The 20,788-nt window shown below is 37.3% G+C and overlaps 1 protein-coding gene across 5 annotated transcripts in view; it reads right to left on the bottom strand.

Moving 5' to 3' along the window:
- Window positions 1-20,788, bottom strand: part of MUSK (muscle associated receptor tyrosine kinase) — a 91,111-nt gene that overhangs the window by 54,475 nt on the left and 15,848 nt on the right. For all 5 annotated transcript variants that reach the window (XM_032635609.1, XM_032635607.1, XM_032635606.1 and 2 more), the window contains exons 3-5: window positions 13,525-13,676; window positions 8,857-8,984; window positions 7,383-7,524 (exon numbers count right to left, since the gene is read on the bottom strand). In XM_032635609.1, coding sequence (XP_032491500.1) covers window positions 7,383-7,524; window positions 8,857-8,984; window positions 13,525-13,676 — 422 coding nt within the window. The remainder of the gene's footprint in view (window positions 1-7,382; window positions 7,525-8,856; window positions 8,985-13,524; window positions 13,677-20,788) is intronic.

A 20,788-nucleotide genomic window follows, 5' to 3' on the forward strand; every position in this document is an offset into this window, starting at 1 on the left:
CTTTCTGTTAATTTACTTTATGAGTCAATAACACCTAAACAAGTGTAGAAAATATTCATTGAGAAATCAGAACCCGTATGGAATTTTAGTTTGGATCCTCCAAGCTACTACAGAGTCATAAATTCCAGGTTTCTGCCCATAATCAAGAAAGAAGAGTCAAACGAGGAGAGAATTCACCAGTAGCCGCCACTCTCTGAACCTTTTCACTTCCCACTCCATCTAAGTGGCTCCCTTACTTCCTCAACTTACTGTCTTTACGGGTTAATTCCCTCCCTAAGGAAATGGCAGCTTCTGTGTTCTGTTTATTATGATCCCACCCTGAACATTCTTCAGCCAATAGGCAAGAGTTGTGAATATCTAATCAACATAGGGATCGATTGCCTTTGACAAAACTTTTCCCATCCCTGAGTTTGTTCTAGAGCAGAAAGGAGCAACAGAGCTACAAAAATAATATGTAAAACCAATGAACAGAAAGGTTGATGTCACTTGATTAAAATAGTATAATATTTGGAAGAAGTCATTTTTTCCAAAGCGTAAATACAAGCATTAATTCTTCTTCATTATAAAGGTCTCTTTATAAAAGTTCAGAAAGTATAAAGCTATATAAAGTATATGATGGAAGGTTACCAACCCCCCCATGTAATTCTATATGCAGAGATGATGACTATTAACAATTTGGCGTTTATACTCCAGTGTATAATATATAACATACTGTTCTTTAACTTACTTTTTCACTTATGAACACATTAATATTTCTAATGGGTTAATATTTCTAAAGAAATAGGATATTGCCTTGCACATGGTAAGAACTATGTAAGTATTAATTAAATTACTACTAATAAAAACAGCAAATATATCGTGCTTACTGTGTGCCAGTATTAATTCATGTAATCATTGCAAAAACCTAAGAGGTAGGTCCTATTTTTACCCCTGTTTTAGAGATGAGGAAAACGAGATTCGGAGACAGGAAACAGACCCAAGTCACGTATATGGTGGAAAGTCTTAGAAATTAATACATATAGATCGATCTCATCCTTTCTAATGGTCACACGGAATTTCATCACATATTATGTCAGTCTCCTATTGATGCAAATTTAAATTATTTTAAAAACTTTACTATTATAAACAACTTTGTGATAATCTTGAGTATATACTTCTGTAAAGAATTCCCTTAGATACATTTTTAGAAGTTAAATTATTGAGACAAATCTATACACATTTTAAAGTTTGATGGTTATTAAAAACAAAAACCAAAAAACATATCCACTAGGCTACACCAAATTATAAGAATAATTGCAAGTGCTGGTTTCCCACACCCTGTCTATTGTTGTTATTCTAATTGATGTTCTTTGTAAGTAATCTGTCTTTCCTTTAATAATTAACATCACCTTTTTGTCTTTGGTTCATTATGTGTTTGGTTCATTATAATGTGTCTGGGTGTGCAAATATTTCTATATCTGCTCTTTATTTTTACTATTGGGACTTGGTGTACATCTCGTACTTGAAGATTTAAGTTTTCATCAATTTTGGCAAGTTCTCAGGCATCGTGCTTTTGAGTATAGCTTCTCTTATGTTTCTCTATTCTCTCTTTCTATAATTTATATCCTTAATTATTTCTTAAATTCAATTTCATCTTTCCCATCTCTCTGCACTGAATTCTTAATTCTGAAGAGCTGACTTCTAATGTGTGAATTATCTCTTTATCTCTAATATACCATTATTCCACCACCGAATTTTAATTTTAACCATTATCTTTTTCATTTGTTAAAATTATATTTAATTCTTTATCGGAACTGTCTTTCTTCTTCCTAATGTATATTACTTTTTTGTTATTCCTCCTTTTGTGTCTTTAGTTTAAACGTATTTATTTTAGAGTATCTATTATATTGTGCTGTTAATCGAATTTCCTGGGGTTTAAATCACTTTGTATGTTGTGTCAGCTAATTCTCACTCAAGGCGGGTTGTTTCCTGTGGATGCGATAATTTTGTATTGTGAACTCATCCTCAGTGTGACTTTACCTATGAAAACCCTATGTAACCTGTGTAAGGTGTTTCTTTTTTCAGCTTTTTTGTTGTTAAATTTTTGACCAGGGACTAATTTAAAAAATTTTTTCTTTTAAAGTATGGTTTATTTAAAATATTGTATTAGTTTCAGGTGTACAGCAAAGTGATTCAGCTTTTTTTTCAGATTATATTTCATTACAGGTTATTACAAGATATTGGATATAATTCATTGTGCTATACAGTGAATCCTTGTTGCTTATCTATTTTATGTATTTTTTTGTATCTGTTAATCCCATATTCCTAATTTGTCCCTCCCTCTCTCCCTCTCCTTTTTGGTAACCATAAGTTTGTTTTCTGTGTCTGCGAATCTGTTTCTGTTGTGTATGTAGATTGATTTGTATTATTTTTTAGATTCCACATATGTCTTTCCACATATTTGTCTTTCTCTGAATGATTTACTTCACTAAGTATAATATCATCTAGGCCCATGCATGTTGCTGCAAATGACAATATTTCACTTTTTTTATAGCCAGGTACTGTTCCGTTTTATATATACCACATCTCCTTAAGCCAGTCATTTGTTTATGGGCACTTGGGTTGTTTCCATGTCTTGGCTATTGTAAATAGTGCTGCATTGGGATGCATGCATCTTTTTGAATTAGAGTTTTCATTTTTTCTGGATATATGCCCAGGAATGGGATTGCTGGATCATATGGTAGCTCTATTTTTAGTTTTTTAAGGAACCTTCATACTGTCTTCCATAGTGGCTGTATCAATTTACATTCCCACCAACAGTGTAGGAGGGCTCCCTTTTCTCCACGCCCTCTCTAATTTATTATTTGTAGACTTTCTGATAATAGACATCCTGACCAGTATGAAGTGATACCTCATTTTGGTTTGCATTTCTCTATTAATTAGCAATACTGAGCACCTTTTCATGTGCCTGTTGGCCATTTCTATGTCTTTTTTGGAAGACCTGGGACTAACTTTTATGTTAATTTCTCCAACTGGGGATTCCCCGACTGGCTGTTCTGGCAGCATGAATTAAATCTAATTGAGATACAGTCCTGAGTGTTGGCTATTCATTCTTATGAAGAATGAATATTGGCTATTCTTATGAAGAGAAAGACAAGCCTCTGTGTTGTCTTTCTATGCCAACGGGTAGCATTTTTCTGGCCTATCTTTTCACTTCAGTGGTTCTCAGCTTTATACGAGGGTATCAGCGCTAACTTCCACTTTACAGGGACCCAAGACCTTGACTTTTTCCCTTTAAGAGCCTTAAAACCAATCTTCTACATTATAGAAGTGGGCACTTGTCTCATTATGTGAAGGACAGTGCCCAACCAGCTCATGATCTCACTGCTCTGCTTTTCCAATTCCTATTCATTCCTGACTTCTGAATATTTCCATTTTTTCCGTATGAGTTGTACAACTAACCCGGCATTTCTGGCTGTTTGTGGTAGGAAGATTTTCATATTATCTTGTTGGCCGTGTTTGCTGGAGTTCTAAGTGTGTAACCCCAGGTTTGTGTATTTAGTACCTAAAGATTCCATGAGTCATCATTTCCAGCATTCTCTTCCAATATTCACAAATCCTTTGCCCTCTTTTCTTTCCTGGCAAAACTCCAATGCTTACATCTGGCCTTTGGATTTGGCTTTCTACTTATTCCAACTTACACCTGTACTGCTGAGCAAGCCTGCAGGAAAACCTGCAATGAAGAAAATTGATGCCACTCTGTATTCATAGTCCTGTTCTCTGCTAAAATCTGAACGTTCCCCAGCAAGCCTAGTTTCCCTGTGAGTCATCTCCCCCATTCCCCACAGCTATTTTAAAACCTTTCCGCTCTCCTCATCCCGCTGCCCCCCTTTACAGAAGTATTTTCAGAAGATAACCTTCCTTCCTACTTCCGGGAGGAAATAGAGCCCATCGGAACAGAGCTTTCTCAAATTCCATCTGCCCAACTTATGAACTCATTTACACTGGCATACACCTCTTTTCTCCTTCCTATTACGAGGAAGGAAGTTTCTTCTTCCTGTCTGAGTAATCATATAATTGACCACTGAAGCTGGGATATTTTTGAAAGTAAAAGAAGGACTCTATTAATAATTATTCCAGGACAACAGGTGTAAACCAGAACTGTCCTGGGCAAACTGGGACATGCGGTCACCCCCTATATAAAGTTTATTGCTGAATACATCTCTTTTGCCTTCCCAAGCACCACAGTCCTTTGAACCTTCCACCTCTCTCCTGTATATTCAAATTTTCCTTCTCTCTGGGTTCCTTCTCGTTAATATTTTAACACTGTCCATGTGTTTTCTTAAACGTTTCAATCTTTTAAAAAGAGAAATCGTGCAAAACCACACTTCCTATGTGCCAAAGATGCCTCCAACTACTGCTAACTTTTTGGACTCATCCCTTTTCTCTGCCAAATTTATCGAAAAAAAATTGTCCGCATACACTGTCTCTCTTTTTTTCAGTTCCTTTTCTCCTTCATTCACAGAATTCTGGCTTCTTCCCCATCCCCATTCTGACATCACTCTTGACAATGTCACACATGATTCTCTCGTTTTTTAATAGAACAGACAGTATTCAGTGTTACCCCATTTCTTAGGTGCCTCTATCTGTGCAGCCTTGAGTGAATTAGTTATCCTCTGTGTTCCTCGGTTTCCTAAAATGGTACAATTATAGGCCGTTCCTCAGTGACTGTTAGTGAAAATTAAAATAAAATAATACGTGTAAAGCATTTAGGATTTTAAAATGTTAGCCGTCCCGTTGCTCATCCTTTTCAAAAAACATCCATGTTTGGTCATGGTTGAGTTAGACGGTTCCATCACTAATTTTGCATGCCACTGTTTGAATCTTTTAAGGCAAGGCGTCAGGGTAGAATATCTTTACATTGCCATTCCAGAGACCCGGCGGCCTGAGGATGGCAATCTAGAAAGGGAGCTAGCTTTACTTCTGTGTCCAAGGGTGTTTCTTTCATGTTTGTTATGGCGGCTAGGATTTAGCAAACACACTGTACTAAATCCATAACCTGGCATGCTTAACCTCATTAGAAGCTCACAATGGCAGACAAACCATATCTTTCCCTGACATACCTATTTGCCCTCAATGTAGCCCCACATCAACTAGCACTTACAGGGCTCTCATTCTGATTTGCTCAAACTAATTTGCAGAGTTAACGATATAATACATAGCAAATGCGCATCTGTCCTAACTGACCATGGCCAGCTTCATCTTTAGCCCTCACCATTGCCAAGACAGCAGGCATTTGAAGGCACATTGGGATTCTTCCAGTGACTTTTTAGTTGCTTTTTCACCTGCTCTGAGTTGTTGGTTGAATTGGCCCTTCCTTTAAAATAGGTCATGTTTGCATTATATCTTGTGGACATGCCTCCACTATTTCTTTAGGTGGAAGCCAATTTTTCAGAGCTTCAATAGCCAAAGGAGATTTTCTGCAAAATTTATCTTCTAATAGTAATAATTATAGTTGATACCATTTACTAAATGCATATTATATACCAGCAGCTGTGCTAAGCATGTCACATATTTTCGTGTCTATTGACTAATAAGGATTAGAATGGAGTAGAAATAGACATGTGTGCTAAAATGAGCATCTTACCTACTGGTAGAGTAACTTTAAATGATATTATGAGCTCTCAGTACTAGCAAGTTTAATAAAATCTCTAGCATATATTAATTACTAACACAATGTACATGATCGTTTCAGTGTTTGGAAGAAAGGAGAGTGTTCAGTTTTACTGATAGGCATGATACAAAACTAAATGGCAAGGCAAGACCAAACTGTGTAATTGAACTCCAACTAATGAGATCTGTGATAATTTTCTCTAGGCCAAAGCTAAACCAAATGGTTTCAATATCTTTGAAGACAGTAACCTAAACAATCAGTATTTGATGTTATAATTCAGTGGGCTCACATTTCATACCTCGAAGAGGGAAATATTTATGATATTGTACACAAATGGATAACATTGGTTCTGTATCCCTCCAATTATAGTTCAAGGAAACACTGGATCTAGGCAGACATTCACTGTGTCTGAAAGTGGGACTGAGTGTGTTTGTATGTTTATTTAATTTTCACTCAATAAGTTACATCAGGTGGTTGTTGCATTCTGAGCTTGAAATAGCACCGATACTTTAAAAGATATTAAATTCTAGCAGCTGTGCGAAAAATATATTCTTTTCACATCTGACAACCACTATTCCCTCCAACCTCATTCCTTTCCATGAACAGTTAATTGAAATGAGATCATTAAAGCTGTGAGAAGAAGGTCTATCTAGGAAATAAAGATAATCTTAAAGGAGCTAATAGAAAACTGTATGATTGAGAAGGAAGAAATGTAGGAAAGGCTCGATTTTGGCCTAAGAGAAGGGTGACATCAAAGTAAGCTATGGGGAAGCTGTGAAGTCTTCCCCGGCTGAACTATAATTTGTGCCAGTGTGTGATAATCACTTTATCAATCAGATAGCAGAAAAGGAAGTGATAACTCTTATAGTCAACATTTACTGAGTTTTACAAAGCGTCAGACACTCTGCTAAATACTACCAGTAACTTATCTCATTGAATACTCACAACAAACCCCACTTTGCAGATAAGAAAACTGAGAGCCAGAGAGGTTAATTCTAAGGCCTGTAACAGGAGGAGCTGGGAAGAGTTTTGTACTCAGTTTACTCACCTCGTATAAGCATGCTGGTAGTTTCTATTTTTAAGCAAAATATGTTATTATTTTAGGTCGAGAAGGAGCCGAGGACCAAATGGATAGAATCCCTAGCTCGACCTGGATTCTGATTTCTCAGTGAAGATATTTCACAACCAGTTGTTGGATTAATTGACTTTAAAGGAACACTTTAAAAAACGGAAAATATTTTGACAATGTAACTCATAGAAGTAGGACCATTGGGGGTTATACATTTTGAGCCAGTATTATATTTTTCTCAACTCTTTGTGACAATACAATTGGAAAGAAGTTACTTTTTTTCTTTTCTTTTTGATACATTTTTGAGACACGTCTTTTATGCTGAAAAAAGATAAAATGAATATCTTCAAATTTATAAACAAGGGAGAATTGTCCAAGCCAAGAAGACGTTCTGAAATGATATCCTATTGTTTTAGTATTATAGTGGCTTTAGTCGGTTTTGGTTAATTGATGGTCTATAGGTGGAATATGACCTGTTATACAAAGGAACGTTTTTTTTCTCGTTTCAAATTTTTGAGTGTTGACCTAATGGTCTAATATCTGGAATAAATGAGGGAAATGAACTACCTACTGCCTCTCTGTTTTGCAAGCTGAAATGCTTCACAGTAGAGCGTGAGGCCCTCCGCTAGCACTGTAATGGGAAGGAACGCAGCTCCTTACCCTCAACTTCCAGCTTCGCCAACTTGGAATATGCTGTCCCGAGGCTGTTTTTTGCCACACATCGATAATGTCCTGCATCTTCCTTTTGCACATTATGAATCCTTAAACTCCCGGATTCAAGAACCGCAGTGCGGGAGTTTTCCTGCCAGGGACAGGGACATGAATTAAAAATGGCCATAGGTCTGTCAAGGACACATTTGCTATATTTCATCTAGTCGTCACTATCATTCTTATCAAAAATATTATTTTAACATTTATTTGGCATTTATTATGGGTAACATACAATAATAAATGAGATAGTATAAGATTACCAAAATTAATTTTAGTAACAATGCCATAAGATATAGTTATTTTTATTTTCTTTCATTATATGAGGACCCCAAGGCTTATTGGATGTCCTACATCAACAAGCCTTATTTTAGGAGTTTCTTTGGTATCTAAAAAAGTCACATCCAGGTCTGTTTGATTAAAAGCATTGCTTTTAACAGCCATGCCTACTGCCTATATGGTATCCTTAGGGGAATATATGTCCTTTGAAAAGTTCAAAAATTCTACAGAGAATACAAAAATTGGTCTTTATAGTTAAAATGTTACATCTATCTTCTCTCTGGGAACTCTAAATTCATATAGAGCCACCCCCTGCTTTTATTGTAGAAAATATAACAAAAGGAAAGCCAGAGAATTATATAGATTACCATAAAAAGTAAAAATTATTTGTTTTATTTTAAATAAAACAAAGCTAATTGATATTATGTTTTATTTCAATTAATTGACATGTATCAACACCTATGTATTCCCCATGGAATACTCTGAGTACAGTAATATGAAAAACATAATGTCTTTGACCTCACTGAGTTCACAGTTGGTAGGTTATACAAGGATGGAAAGAGACGATGGTAATGCAATATAGTAATTTATCAATAAATGTAGGTATAAGATACAAAGCAGTACAAAATAAGCGTGTGAATACTGCATTTCAAGTTTGACTACTGTATGTGATTGAGGTTGTTGTCAAGGTGGTTTGTTCACCAGTCTTGATGCTCTAACTTCACTCCAGAATGTTCTCATTCCTTTTCTTCCAAACCTTATTTCTCTCTCTCCTCCCAGAAACGATTTGTCAGGTCTAAAGCTTGGAGCTTAGTTCCATTTTTTAAATCTCATGAGTCTCAAAGATTCAATGTTGAAAAATAAATGATTCAAATACCAACCAACAAAAAAGACTGTAGCTTTGCTCTGCTTTGCCTCCTTTATCATCCTTAACACTACTGGTTCCTATGTCTTTTTTCCCCTACTCAGCCCCAACTGGAATGCCTTACAATTTGCATATATGGCAACAGAAATATTAAAGCTTGGTTAAATGTTGTACCTGGAAAAAAGTTTATACTAAGTTTATAAGTGTGCGACTGAGTTTGCAAAGGATTGTTGTATTTGACAATGTGTTGTATATACATGTTTTAACATAACAATCACTTACCCTGAGAGCACTGTCCCCCTTGATCCACGACACTGATGGTTTGGGATTGCCCATTGTAGTACATGGTAGAACTGCCTTTAATCCTTCTATTATTTTTACGTTTATGGGAGGACGAGTTATTTTAGGTTCTAAAGGGAAATGAAGGTTAAAAATTAAAAAGCAATATGGCTTTATTAAACTTAGAGTTTCTAAGTTTATGTTTAATTATAAATATACATTAAAAATATTCTTAGGCTTATTATAATACAGAATTCGCCAAATGCTAAGACATGTTTTTAGTGGCTATCAAACAGAAATCATTTTTGAAAATTTAGGTTATCTCTGTTTTATCTTATTTGAAAAATCAGTTCATAAAACATATTAGGAGTTTATAATTATCATAGTATTCTGCACTTTTAAAATAGTTAATAAAAAGTTGATTAAAATAAACTGATAGGGGCTTCCCTGGTGGCGCAGTGGTTGAGAGTCTGCCTGCTGATGCAGGGGACACGGGTTCGTGCCCCGGTCCGGGAGAATCCCACATTCCACGGAGCGGCTGGGCCCGTGAGCCATGGCCGCTGAGCCTGCGTGTCCAGAGCCTCTGCTCCACAGTGGGAGAGGCCACAACGGTGAGAGGCCCGTGTACCGCAAAAAAAAATAATAAATAAATAAAAATAAATAAACTGATAACAATTCAACATTACGTAATTCATAGCAACAGACATGAAAACATATGAAAGTAAAGTTTTGATATAAGTTTTATTTGTATAATTCTGAGTTATGACCTACTTTCCCTTTGGTTTCCATCTTAATTTGACTATTAAGTTTGATGATTAAAAATTAGATACATTTATCCTCTAGAAAATAAATCAAATGTTACTATACTTGTAATCAGAGAAATTCTGTAATACAATTCAGAGCAACCCTACTCTGCAAAGCCAACTTGTGTATAGTGTTCCGTGAAACACTCCTAAATTAATTTTTTCAGAAGAAATAGTTTATGTCAGTTAATTTTTATTCTCCAACATTGAGCTTTCAGAGGAAGACGTTATTAAATCTATTGCATAGAAGTACTGACAAGTTCAGGATGCCAGTTATTTTACTATTTGAAACATTCATAAAATAATGAAAACTACATTTATTTCCTAAGGAATCTTATGTTACAGATACAAAGCAGAAGACTGTCTTGGCAGGAGAGACTGCTGAGAAATAGATGCATTTAATTTTTTTCAGGTCATGTGCCATAATCAATTTGTTACTTGGACATAGAAGAGCAGGAAATAAGGATTTTTGCCCTTCTACTTCAATTGTGTGTGTGTGTGTTGGAGGGACATGGTTTGGTGGTGGTTATAAGTGATATTTGCAAAGACTGCATGGTCTATTGATTTTTTTTTTTTTTTTTTTTTTTGCGGTACGCGGTCCTCTCATCGCTGCGGCCTCTCCCGTTGTGGAGCACAGGCTCCGGATGCGCAGGCTCAGCGGCCATGGCTCACAGGCCCAACCGCTCCGCGGCATGTGGGATCTTCCCAGGCCGGGGCACGAACCTGTGTCCCCCGCATCGGCAGGCGGACACTCAACCACTGCGCCACCAGGGAAGCCCTGTCTATTGATTTTTAATCTAGCTATTTATTGCCATTTAGAGGTGGTATGACCCTGCAGTGTGGCAAAGATACAAGACAGGCTTTAAACATGTTATAGAAAAATATCAACGTTGTCACTTTGTCTGCGATCTAAAGCATACAATGCTCATTCTCATCAATGACAGTGAATACCTATGTTTAGACAATGACTAGGCACCTCAATTGTGAGTTGAGTTGTCATACAGCTATTGGCAAAAGCTTAGCTTACGAGTTGATACATCTGTGATATAGTCAAAGAGAGTATTATTCATTCCTTCCATTGGGCTCCCTGAACTGATCCCTATGGCAAACCTGAGTCACAGATAATGTCTTAGGCAGAAAACCTTCGCTTAAAGCAAATAGCTCCTGTCTTCTCAATGAAATAGATGTCTTTGTCATCTGTTGGTGAGAGGTCAGGAGAACCTTTGCGGGCAATTGAATATAAAGAAAACTAGGAATGAACTGAATATTGACGTGGAGTCATGGATTCCCCACCCTAAGGGAGCATGATTCAGGTGGAGCCATGAGCACTGACTAATCAGAACTGGTCATCTTGTTGAAGTGGGGTGCTGGAAGTGTCCTGCTACGCCAAGACTGAACCCTTAGTTGTTGGACCATAAGGAATCTGGGGGAGGGAACTCCCGAAGGAGGTCTGAGGGTAGTTGGAGTAGCGATGGGGGTGGGGACCTCGAGGGTCTCAGGAAACAGCTCTTTAGCAAGCAGTGTGGAAGCCTTCCAAAATTTTAACAGTTGGGATGGCCACACTAGTGTATAGCCACCTGAATGGGTGAGCTTTCCTAAGGAGAGAGTGGAGAAAAGAAGAGGAGAGAAGAAAAAAAGAGGATTTAAGATAGAACCAAAATCAAGAACATTTAGTGCCAGAAAAATATAAGCAGTATTCAAAGGAAAAGTAGTACCACAAAGTAGTGAAGTACTTAAATGTACTCTGTCTTTGGAATCACACCTTCATTCTTCAGCAAAAGAGAACATCCCAACTTCCTTACTTGGTGTTCTTACTGCCCCACATGCTGAAAGAAAGCCTGCTTGTGGGTACCTCCCAACCTCTTTACCCTCAGAACCCCCAGATCAGCTTCCCCACGATGTCCCACTAGCCTAGACTACCTATTATAGTCAATCTCTGACAGCATTTATAGGTGTGATCCAACATAAAAGATTAACAGACATGTGAGAACAACCATGAACATGAAGAAAGAGAATCAGAATAAAATAAAAACTTAGCCTGAAGAAAACAGAAATAAAGCAGGTGAAAGAAGAAAATGCTTTAAAAAATGCATTAATAGTATCCTTAGATGAGTGAATGTTGCGTCACACATATAAAGCTGGCTATGAAGAAAAGGAGCAGTCAGGGAAAAAATAATACCTAGAATTTAAAAATACAGGTTTTTAAGATCAAAGTACAGAATATAAGGTCAGAATAGCAGAATGGTCATACTGAAGACCAAATTCATGATATAGAAGGAAAAGCCAAATAAATCTCCTAAAAGTAGCATATCAAGATAGATATGTAGGAAATATGAGGAGAAACAATTGGAGTACAAAATAAAGACTTTCAGCCACACAAACGCTCAGAAAATACATCTCACGTGCTCACACTGAAAAGAAGCAACAAACCACTTCCTCCAGCAAAACAATAACAATAAAACTGAAAGATAAAAGATGTAAGAAATAGTGATAAAATCAACAACAAAAACTCATAATAAACGTTCCGGGTGGAACTGGATTCCACCGTGCTTTGTATGGTGCCAATATGCATGTTTCTGTGATTTTTCCCATCAGTACTGTGATGTCAGAGAGGAGAAAGTAAAGGTTACTTCATTACAAGTTTAAGAGTTTGCAAGCAGCAGGTGCTATAGCACAGGGGATCATGAGATTTGAGGATGCTGGTAAGGGCTGCGAGATGATGCCACACTAGGTAAGACAGAGAACAAAGTGAAGAGAGAATTGGATGAAGTGCCCATTGGGGGTCGATGGAACAGAGACCCCCCCCCCCAATGGAGTTAAGGGCAGGAGAACATGACCATGATGGTGATCGTATGGAATGGGAGGAAGGGTGTGAGAGAGCTAGACTCTGTGCTTAGCTGAGAAGGAGACAGATGGAGTTTGTGCCTTCTGTTTGGAGGCAAATCATGAGTGTGGGAAACTAGGTTCCTCATCGGACAGAGCTGGAAATAGAAATGTCCATGTTCAGGATGTGACCTACTGGGGTTTAAGATTTGAAATACAGTCCATTTCCTAGGGGTGACAAGGTCATAGATTGGGTAGACTGATAAAGAGTTAAGGCAAACATCACTGGACTTGTGAAGGTCAACGAGCTATAGGATGAAGTGGACAGTGGCTCTGAATCATGGCTGTTGAAATTGCTTAGGATAATGGCAGGAGTAGGAATGGATAGAAATTTAATAAATCTGGAATCAAAATCTTTGAGAAATATGGGAGAGGACCTAGAAGTGAGTAGCTGACTTGATGGATAGAGTTAGAGAGAATGTCAAAATGGCAAAAGCCCTCATGAGAGGGAAGGTTTTGCCCAGGAATACAAAATATAATGGTTTAAAAGCCACAGTGAAACATCAGTACATGCTAACCTTGTTGACATGAAGTGGGGACGAAATAGCCTCCCTTTAAGCAGAAAAGTCACTCAAGTTTGAAAAGTCGCTCAAGAAAATCAAGTTTGAAACAAGGCAAAAGGTTAGAAGAAGTGTCTGCAAAGAGGTTTTAGATTAAAAGGGTGTTTGGTTGTCATGAAACTGTTTTGAAGGTATGGGGTAAAGATTCTAAAGGGAAGCTCCTGGTGAAAGATGTCAGGGTGGCGCAAATAAAGAGACATATAAAGGCATGAAAATGGGAGACGGTAGAAAACAATGAGGCTTGCCTGTAGGATGGTGGTTGATGGCAGGAATAAGAGGTGTGGGACTGTCTCAAGGTTGTGATTTGAACTTGAACTTGTCTGGCTGCCTGAACATACAGGTATGCGGGAGGCTCTATTTACTACCTGCTTCAAAATGTACCAAGTCAGCTTTGAAATCAGTGGATGATTCTCTTTCCTACTCACTCATCTTCACTTGCAGAGCTCCACAGCTCTCGGCAGCTCCTCCCACGCCATTGTTGGCTATGCAGCAGTAAATGCCGTCATCGCTGTCTTCCACGCTCAGGATGGTGAAGAGCTGACCGTTCTCCCGAATGCTGTACCGGGTGTCAAAGAGCCTGTGGGTCGCAGAGCATTATGGCAGGTTAGGGCCCCATCTGTGATGTTTTGGCTATGATTAAATGATCACACAGATGGCTTACCAATGGAGGAAGTAGAATAAAGGTAAGAGGAAATTCGATTGAGTTCTGAATAACAGAATAAGCTTATTTGGGAATTGAAAGCTAACATTACATTCTAATCTTTCCTAGGCTCCAATAATCAGAGCAGTGTCGAGTCCTTCAAAAATAACTTCAAAAGGTGATGTCTGTTGATGAGACCAAACATAAAATCATTTATTTAGGAAAGTGTATATCATTACCCAAGATATGAGTTCTGCCCCATATTTACTGGGAAGTAGCAGCTAGATAATGAAAACACACACACACACACACATAAGTGCGACTAGCAGAAAGGGATAAACAGTGACTCACTACTGTATATAAAACAGATAAACAGCAAGGACCTGCTGTATAGCACAGGGAAATATATTCAATATCTTGTAATAACCTATAAGGGAAAAGAATCTGAAAAAGAGCATGTGTGTGTGTGTGTGTGTGTGTGTGTGTGTGTGTGTGTGTGTGTGTATGTATATATGAACCGAATCTCTTTGCTATACACCTGAAACTAATACATTGTAAATCAACTATACCTCCATTTTAAAAAATGGAAAAAAAAGAAAGAGTTAAATATTTATAGAAGTAACTACCACTTAACTATTTGTTCATTCATTAATCAAATGTTTGTTGAGTGCCTAACAAGTGCCAGGCACAGTTCTAGTTCCCTGGGATACATAAGGAAGCAAAAAAGGTTCAAACTGTAGAAATACAGGTTTTATATATATTATCTCACTAAATGACGTGCAACGTGAATGTTGAGAAGGGAATTAGGACAAAAGAAAGAGATTTGAGAGGAAGCGTCAACCTAAAAGTGAGTTTTATGACCAAATATCCTTTACGCTAAATCCGTATATTAGGCAGAGTAAAGCACCCCACCCCCAGCAAAGATCCATGTCTGAATCCCCAGAACCTGTGAATATGTTACCTTACATGGCAAAAGGGATTTTGCAGATGTCAAGGATCTTAAAATAGAGTATCCTGGATTATCCAGAGGGACCCAATGTAATCATTAGGGTCCTTAAAAGATGGAAGAGGGAAGCAGGAGGATCAGAGGATGAGTGGTGACGGTGGAGGCAGAGTATGGAGTGACACAGCTGCTGGCTTTGAAAATGCAGGAAGGGGCCAAGAAGCACAGGCAGCTCCGAGAAGCTAGGGAAGGCAAGAAATCAGACTTTCCTCTGGAGCCTCCAGAAAGCATGCAGCCCCGCCAACACCTGGATTTTCGCCCAAAGAGCCCTATTTCAGACTTCTGAACTCCGAAACTGGGAGATAATAAATTTGTGTTGTTTCAAGCCACGAAGTGTGCGGTAATTTGTTACAGTAGAAATGGGAAAAACTAACACGACGTGAAAACAAAACCTGTAAAGGGAATGGAATTTTGATTTTTCTAATTCAATGGGTGGCTCCCATCACACACTGATCTTAAAGAGGAAAAAAGGGATAGAGTAATTTTTGGTCTAATGTGACTAAGGATAATATAATCACTGGGTAGTTCATTAAATCACATCAAATAACTGAGGATAGCCATGATATTCACTCTCATGTAATTTTTGCTTTGTTTTTTGCTAAGTATAAGTTTTCATGGAAAATATGAATATTGGAATATCTTACAGATGTGCTTGTGGACCAAGAGTCCAGCCACTCTGTGAAATATAAACTTCCAAGATTTATAATCTGTTGTATCACTGCTGCTTAATTCAAGTACATAAGTTGCTTTTAGATTGTGAGGGACACAAGTATTTATAATTTTCAAAATATAAATTGTTCTTTTTTATCGAAGTATACTTGATTTACAATATTATATTAGTTTCAGGTGTACACAGCATAGTGATTCAGTATTTTTACAGATTATACTCCATTAAAAGTTATTACAAGATAATGGCTATGATTCCCTGTGCTGTACAATATAACCTTGTTGCTCATCTATTTTCTACATAATAGTACGTATCTCTTAATCCCATATGCCTAATTTGCCCCTCCCCCATCCCTCTCCCCTTTGGTAACCACTAGTTTGTTTTCTATGTGAATCTGTTTCTGTTTTGCATATACATTCGTTTGTATTAATTTTTAGATTCCATATGTAGGTGGTATCATACAGTATTTGTTGTTCTCCATCTGACTTATTTCACTAAGCATAATATTCTCTAAGTCCATATGTGCTGCTGCAAATGGGAGAATTTCATTCTTTTTTATGGCTAAGATTCCATTCTAAATATATACCACATCTTCTTTACCCATTCATCTGTTATGGACACATGGGTTGCTCCCATATCTAGGCTATTGTAAATAGTACTGCTATGAATTTGGGGTGCATATATCTTTTCAAATTAGTATTGTCATTTTTTCTGGATATATACCCCAGAGTGGAATTGCTGGATCATATAATACTTTATTTTTAGCTTTTTGAGGAGCCTCCATACTGTTTTACATAGAGGCCACAGCACTTACATTCCCACCAGTAATGTACAAGTGTTTCATTTTCTGCACATCCTCTCCAACATTTGTTATTTGTAGACTTATGATAGCTGACTGGTGAGAGGTGATGTCTTATTGTTGTTTTTTCTGATAATTAGTGATGTTGAGCATTTTTTGTGTGCCTGTTGGCCATCTGCATGTCTTCTTTGGAAGGATGTCTATTCAGACCTTTTGCCCATTTTTTAATTGGGTTTTCCCTTGCTGTGTTTTCCCTTGCTGTGCAAAAGCTTTCAAGTTTAATTAGGTCCTCTTTGTTTATTTTTGCTTTTATTTCTTTTGCCTTAGGAGACAGATTCAAAAATATATTGCTATGATTTATGTCGAAGAGAAATTTTTCAGAACTGTTTTAGATTTATAGAAAAATTGGAAAGGTAGTATAGAGAATTCACATATACCCCCTACATCCAGTTTCCCACATCTTAGGTAAGTATGGTACATTTGTTACAGGTAATGAATCACCATTGATACATTATTAACTAAAGTCATAGTTTATTCAGATTTGTTTTGTTTTTACCTAATGTCTTTTTCTGTTGCATAATCTCTTCCAGGATACTACATTTAATTTATTTGTCTCATTTCCTTAGGCTCCTTCTAGCTTTGACATTTTCTATGACTTTCCTTGCTTTTGATGACTTGACAGTTTTGAAGAGTACTGATCAAATATTTTGTAGGATGCTCCTCTATTGGAATTTGTCATATGCTTTTATCATGATTAAGTTGGGTTTATGGCTTTTGGGAGGAAGACCACAGGTAGAGTGCCATTTCATCACATCATAACAAGGGTACTACTATCAATATAATTTCTCACTATTGATATTGACCTTTATCACCTGGCTGAGGTAGTGCTTGTCAAGTATCTCCTGTGTAAAGTTATTCATTATTCCTCAAGAAGCACTCAATTGTATTTTCAAAACATAATTTCTTCCTATTTCACATATCCTTTGACTAACAACTATCTGAACCTGTTGCTCCATTTATTTCTTATTTATTTGTAACATATTTTTTGCCATACAATAAAGGGAAGATTTAAATTTATTAAAAGTAATTTTATTCATAGTATTATAAGCCAAGTTAGAATATTTATGGTTTCCTGAACCAGACTTATAATGTTGATTTTCTTTGCATGATTTCAAAAAAACTCATTGGTTGTCTATTTCTTCACCTACTTACAATATTGGTAGATAAACACATGAGAGGATTATAGGGCAATATTTTTCAAAGCTAGTTGACAACGTAGGCAACAAACTTCCTTCTTGGACAAGTTAAAAGACGATGATGGGGAGAGTAGTCTTTGAATATTGACTTTTGAATACTGAATGCTATCTAACAACTATTATAATTTCAAAGTAGAGAAGAATATAAATAATATCTCAGTGTATAAGCAACAATAATATATTACATCATGTTGTAATATAAAACTATTTATAACTTCTACCATAATAGTATCACAGGTACTTTATTATCACTGTTATTCATGATGTATATTAAATGACGTTTTCCTATATTGTTTAGGAAGTCAAGTTTATTATAGAAGACAAAGACATAAGATGGATAAAACTCATAAAAAGTGTTAAGCATATAAATTGTAAAGCTAGTAACTTATGAGATATTGGTAAAATGACTTGTAAGTAGAGATAAAAAGTAAGCTACTGACTTATGAAATATAGGCAGAATTGATAAATTGTGTTGAAATAGGTAGTAAATAAAATTGCAACCTACTAAACACAGATGGAATAAATTAAAAATATGATGGAACAAAGAAGAGCATTATTTATGGTAGGAAGAGATGGAAAGACAAGTTCATAATTCTGCCACCTCTAGACTGACAACTTTGTCACCTTGAAAACAACCACCCACTGGTGATCTGCAGTATGGCCCCATTATGGTCCCCAGAGCTGTATCCAGGAAACACAGTTAAAATCCATGGCTGTTGAGCAGGCTAATTGGCAAGCTCCGGCCAGGTATATTTATCCCTGCATCCCTCCAACAGGGCAAATATATATCATTGGCTTCAGGAACCCTCCACCTGTGGGCCCTTACTCAACCTCAACTCTGTTTCTTGTAAGAACACCACAGTGGGGACATCTGAGGCACAGGGAGGAGAGACTGGACATATAAACATTAAGTAAACCAAGATTCCTAAGTATATTAACTTGCCCTATTTCTTTCCCCTTCTTTCTATCTATGTATTTTATTAAGATCTTTATTGGAGTAAAACTGCATTCCAATGTTTTGTTAGTTTCTGCTGTATAACAAAGTGAATCAGCTATATATATACATATATCCCCATATCCCCTCCCTCTTGCATCTCCTTCCCACCCTCCCTATCCCACCCCTCGAGGTGGTCACAAAGCAGCGAGCTGATCTCCCTGTGCTATGCAGTTGCTTCCCACTAGCTACCTATTTTACATTTGGTAGTGTATATATGTCAATACTACTCTCTCACTTCATCCCAGCTTACCCTTCCCCCTCCCTGTGTCCTCAAGTCCATTCCTACATCTGTGTCTTTATTCCTGTCCTTTCCCTAGGTTCATCAGAACCATTTTTCTTTTTTTTTTAGATTCCATATATATATGTTAGCATATGGTATTTGTTTTTCTCTTTCTGACTTACTTCACTCTGTATGACAGACGCTAGGTCCATCCACCTCACTACAAATAACTCAATTTCATTTCTTTTTATGGCTGAGTAATATTCCATTGTATATATGTGCCACATCTTCTTTATCCATTCATCTGTCGATGGACACCTAGGTTGCTTCCATGTCCTGGCTATTGTAAATAGTGCTGCAATGAACGTTGTGGTACATGACTCTTTCTGAATTATGGTTTTCTCAGGGTATATACCCAGAAGTGGGATTGCTGGGTCATATGGTAGTTCTATTTTTAGTTTTATAAGGAACCTCCATACTGTTCTCCATAGTGTCTGTATCAATTTACATTCCCACCAACAGTGCAAGAGGGTTGCCTTTTCTCCACACCCTCCCCAGAATTTGTTGTTTGTAGATTTTTTGATGATGGCCATTCTGACTAGTGTGAGGTGATACCTCACTGTAGTTTTTTGTTTTTTGTTTTTTTGCGGTATGCGGGCCTCTCACTCTTGTGGCCTCTCCCGTTGCGGAGCACAGGCTCCGGACGCGCAGGCTTAGTGGCCATGGCTCACGGGCCTAGCCGCTCCGCGGCATGTGGGATCTTCCCAGACTGGGGCACGAACCCATGTCCCCTGCATCAGCAGGCGGACTCTCAACCACTGTGCCACCAGGGAAGCCCCTCACTGTAGTTTTGGTTTGCATTTCTCTAATGATTAGTGATGTTAAGCATTCTTTCTTGTGTTTGTTGGCAATCTGTATATCTTCTTTGGAGAAATGTCTATTTAGGTCTTCTGCCCATTTTTGGATAGGGTTTTTTGTTTTATTGATACTGAGTTGCATGAGCTGCTTGTATATTTTGGAGATTAATCCTTTGTCAGTTGCTTCATTTGCAGATATTTTCTACCATTCTGAAGGTTGTCTTTTGGTCTTGTTTATGGTTTCCTTTGCTGTGCAAAAGCTTTTAAGTTTCATTAGGTCCCATTTGTTTATTTTTGTTTTTATTTCCATTTCTCAAGGAGGTGGGTAAAAATGTTCTTGCTGTGATTTATGTCAAAGAGTGTTCTTCCTGTTTCCCTCTAAGAGTTTGATAGTGTCTGGCCTTACATTTAGGTCTTCAATCCATTTTGAGTTTATTTTTGTGCATGGTGTTAGGGAGTGTTCTAATTTCATTCTTTTACATGCAGCTGTCCAGTTTTCCCAGCACCCCTTATTGAAGAAGCTGTCTTTTCTCCACTGTATATTCTTGCCTCCTTTATCAAAGATAAGGTGATCATATGTGCATGGGTTTATCTCTGGGCTTTCTATCCTGTTCCATTGATCTATATTTCTGTTTTTGTGCCAGTACCATACTGTCTTGATTACTGTAGCTCTGTAGTATAGTCTGAAGTCAGGAGCCTGATTCCTCCAGCTCCATTTTTCTTCCTCAAGATTGCTTTGGCTATTCGGGGTCTTTTGTGTTTCCATACAAATTGTGAAATTTTTTGTTCCAGTTCTGTGAAAAATGCCATTGGTAGTTTGACAGAGATTGCATTGGATCTGTAGATTGCTTTGGGTAGCAAAATGCTGATTGGGTACCCAATGCTGATTCCTCCAATCCAAGAACATGGTATATCTCTCCATCTGTTTGTATCATCTTTAATTTCTTTCATCAGTGTTTTATAGTTTTCTGCGTACAGGTCTTTTGTCTCCTTGGGTAGGTTTGTTCCTAGGTATTTTATTCTTTTTGCTGCAGTGGTAAATGGGAGTGTTTCTTTAATTTCTCTTTCATATTTTCATCATTAGTGTATAGGAATGCAAGGGATTTCTGTGCATTAATTTTGTATCCTGCTACTTTACCAAATTCATTGATTAGCTCTAGTAGTTTTCTGGTAGCATCTTTAGGATTCTCTCTGTATAGTATCATGTCATCTGTAAACAGTGACAGCTCTACTTCTTTTCCGATGTGGAT

The sequence above is a fragment of the Phocoena sinus genome, chromosome 6, assembly GCF_008692025.1.
Source record: "Phocoena sinus isolate mPhoSin1 chromosome 6, mPhoSin1.pri, whole genome shotgun sequence".
Taxonomy (NCBI): Eukaryota; Metazoa; Chordata; class Mammalia; order Artiodactyla; family Phocoenidae; genus Phocoena; species Phocoena sinus.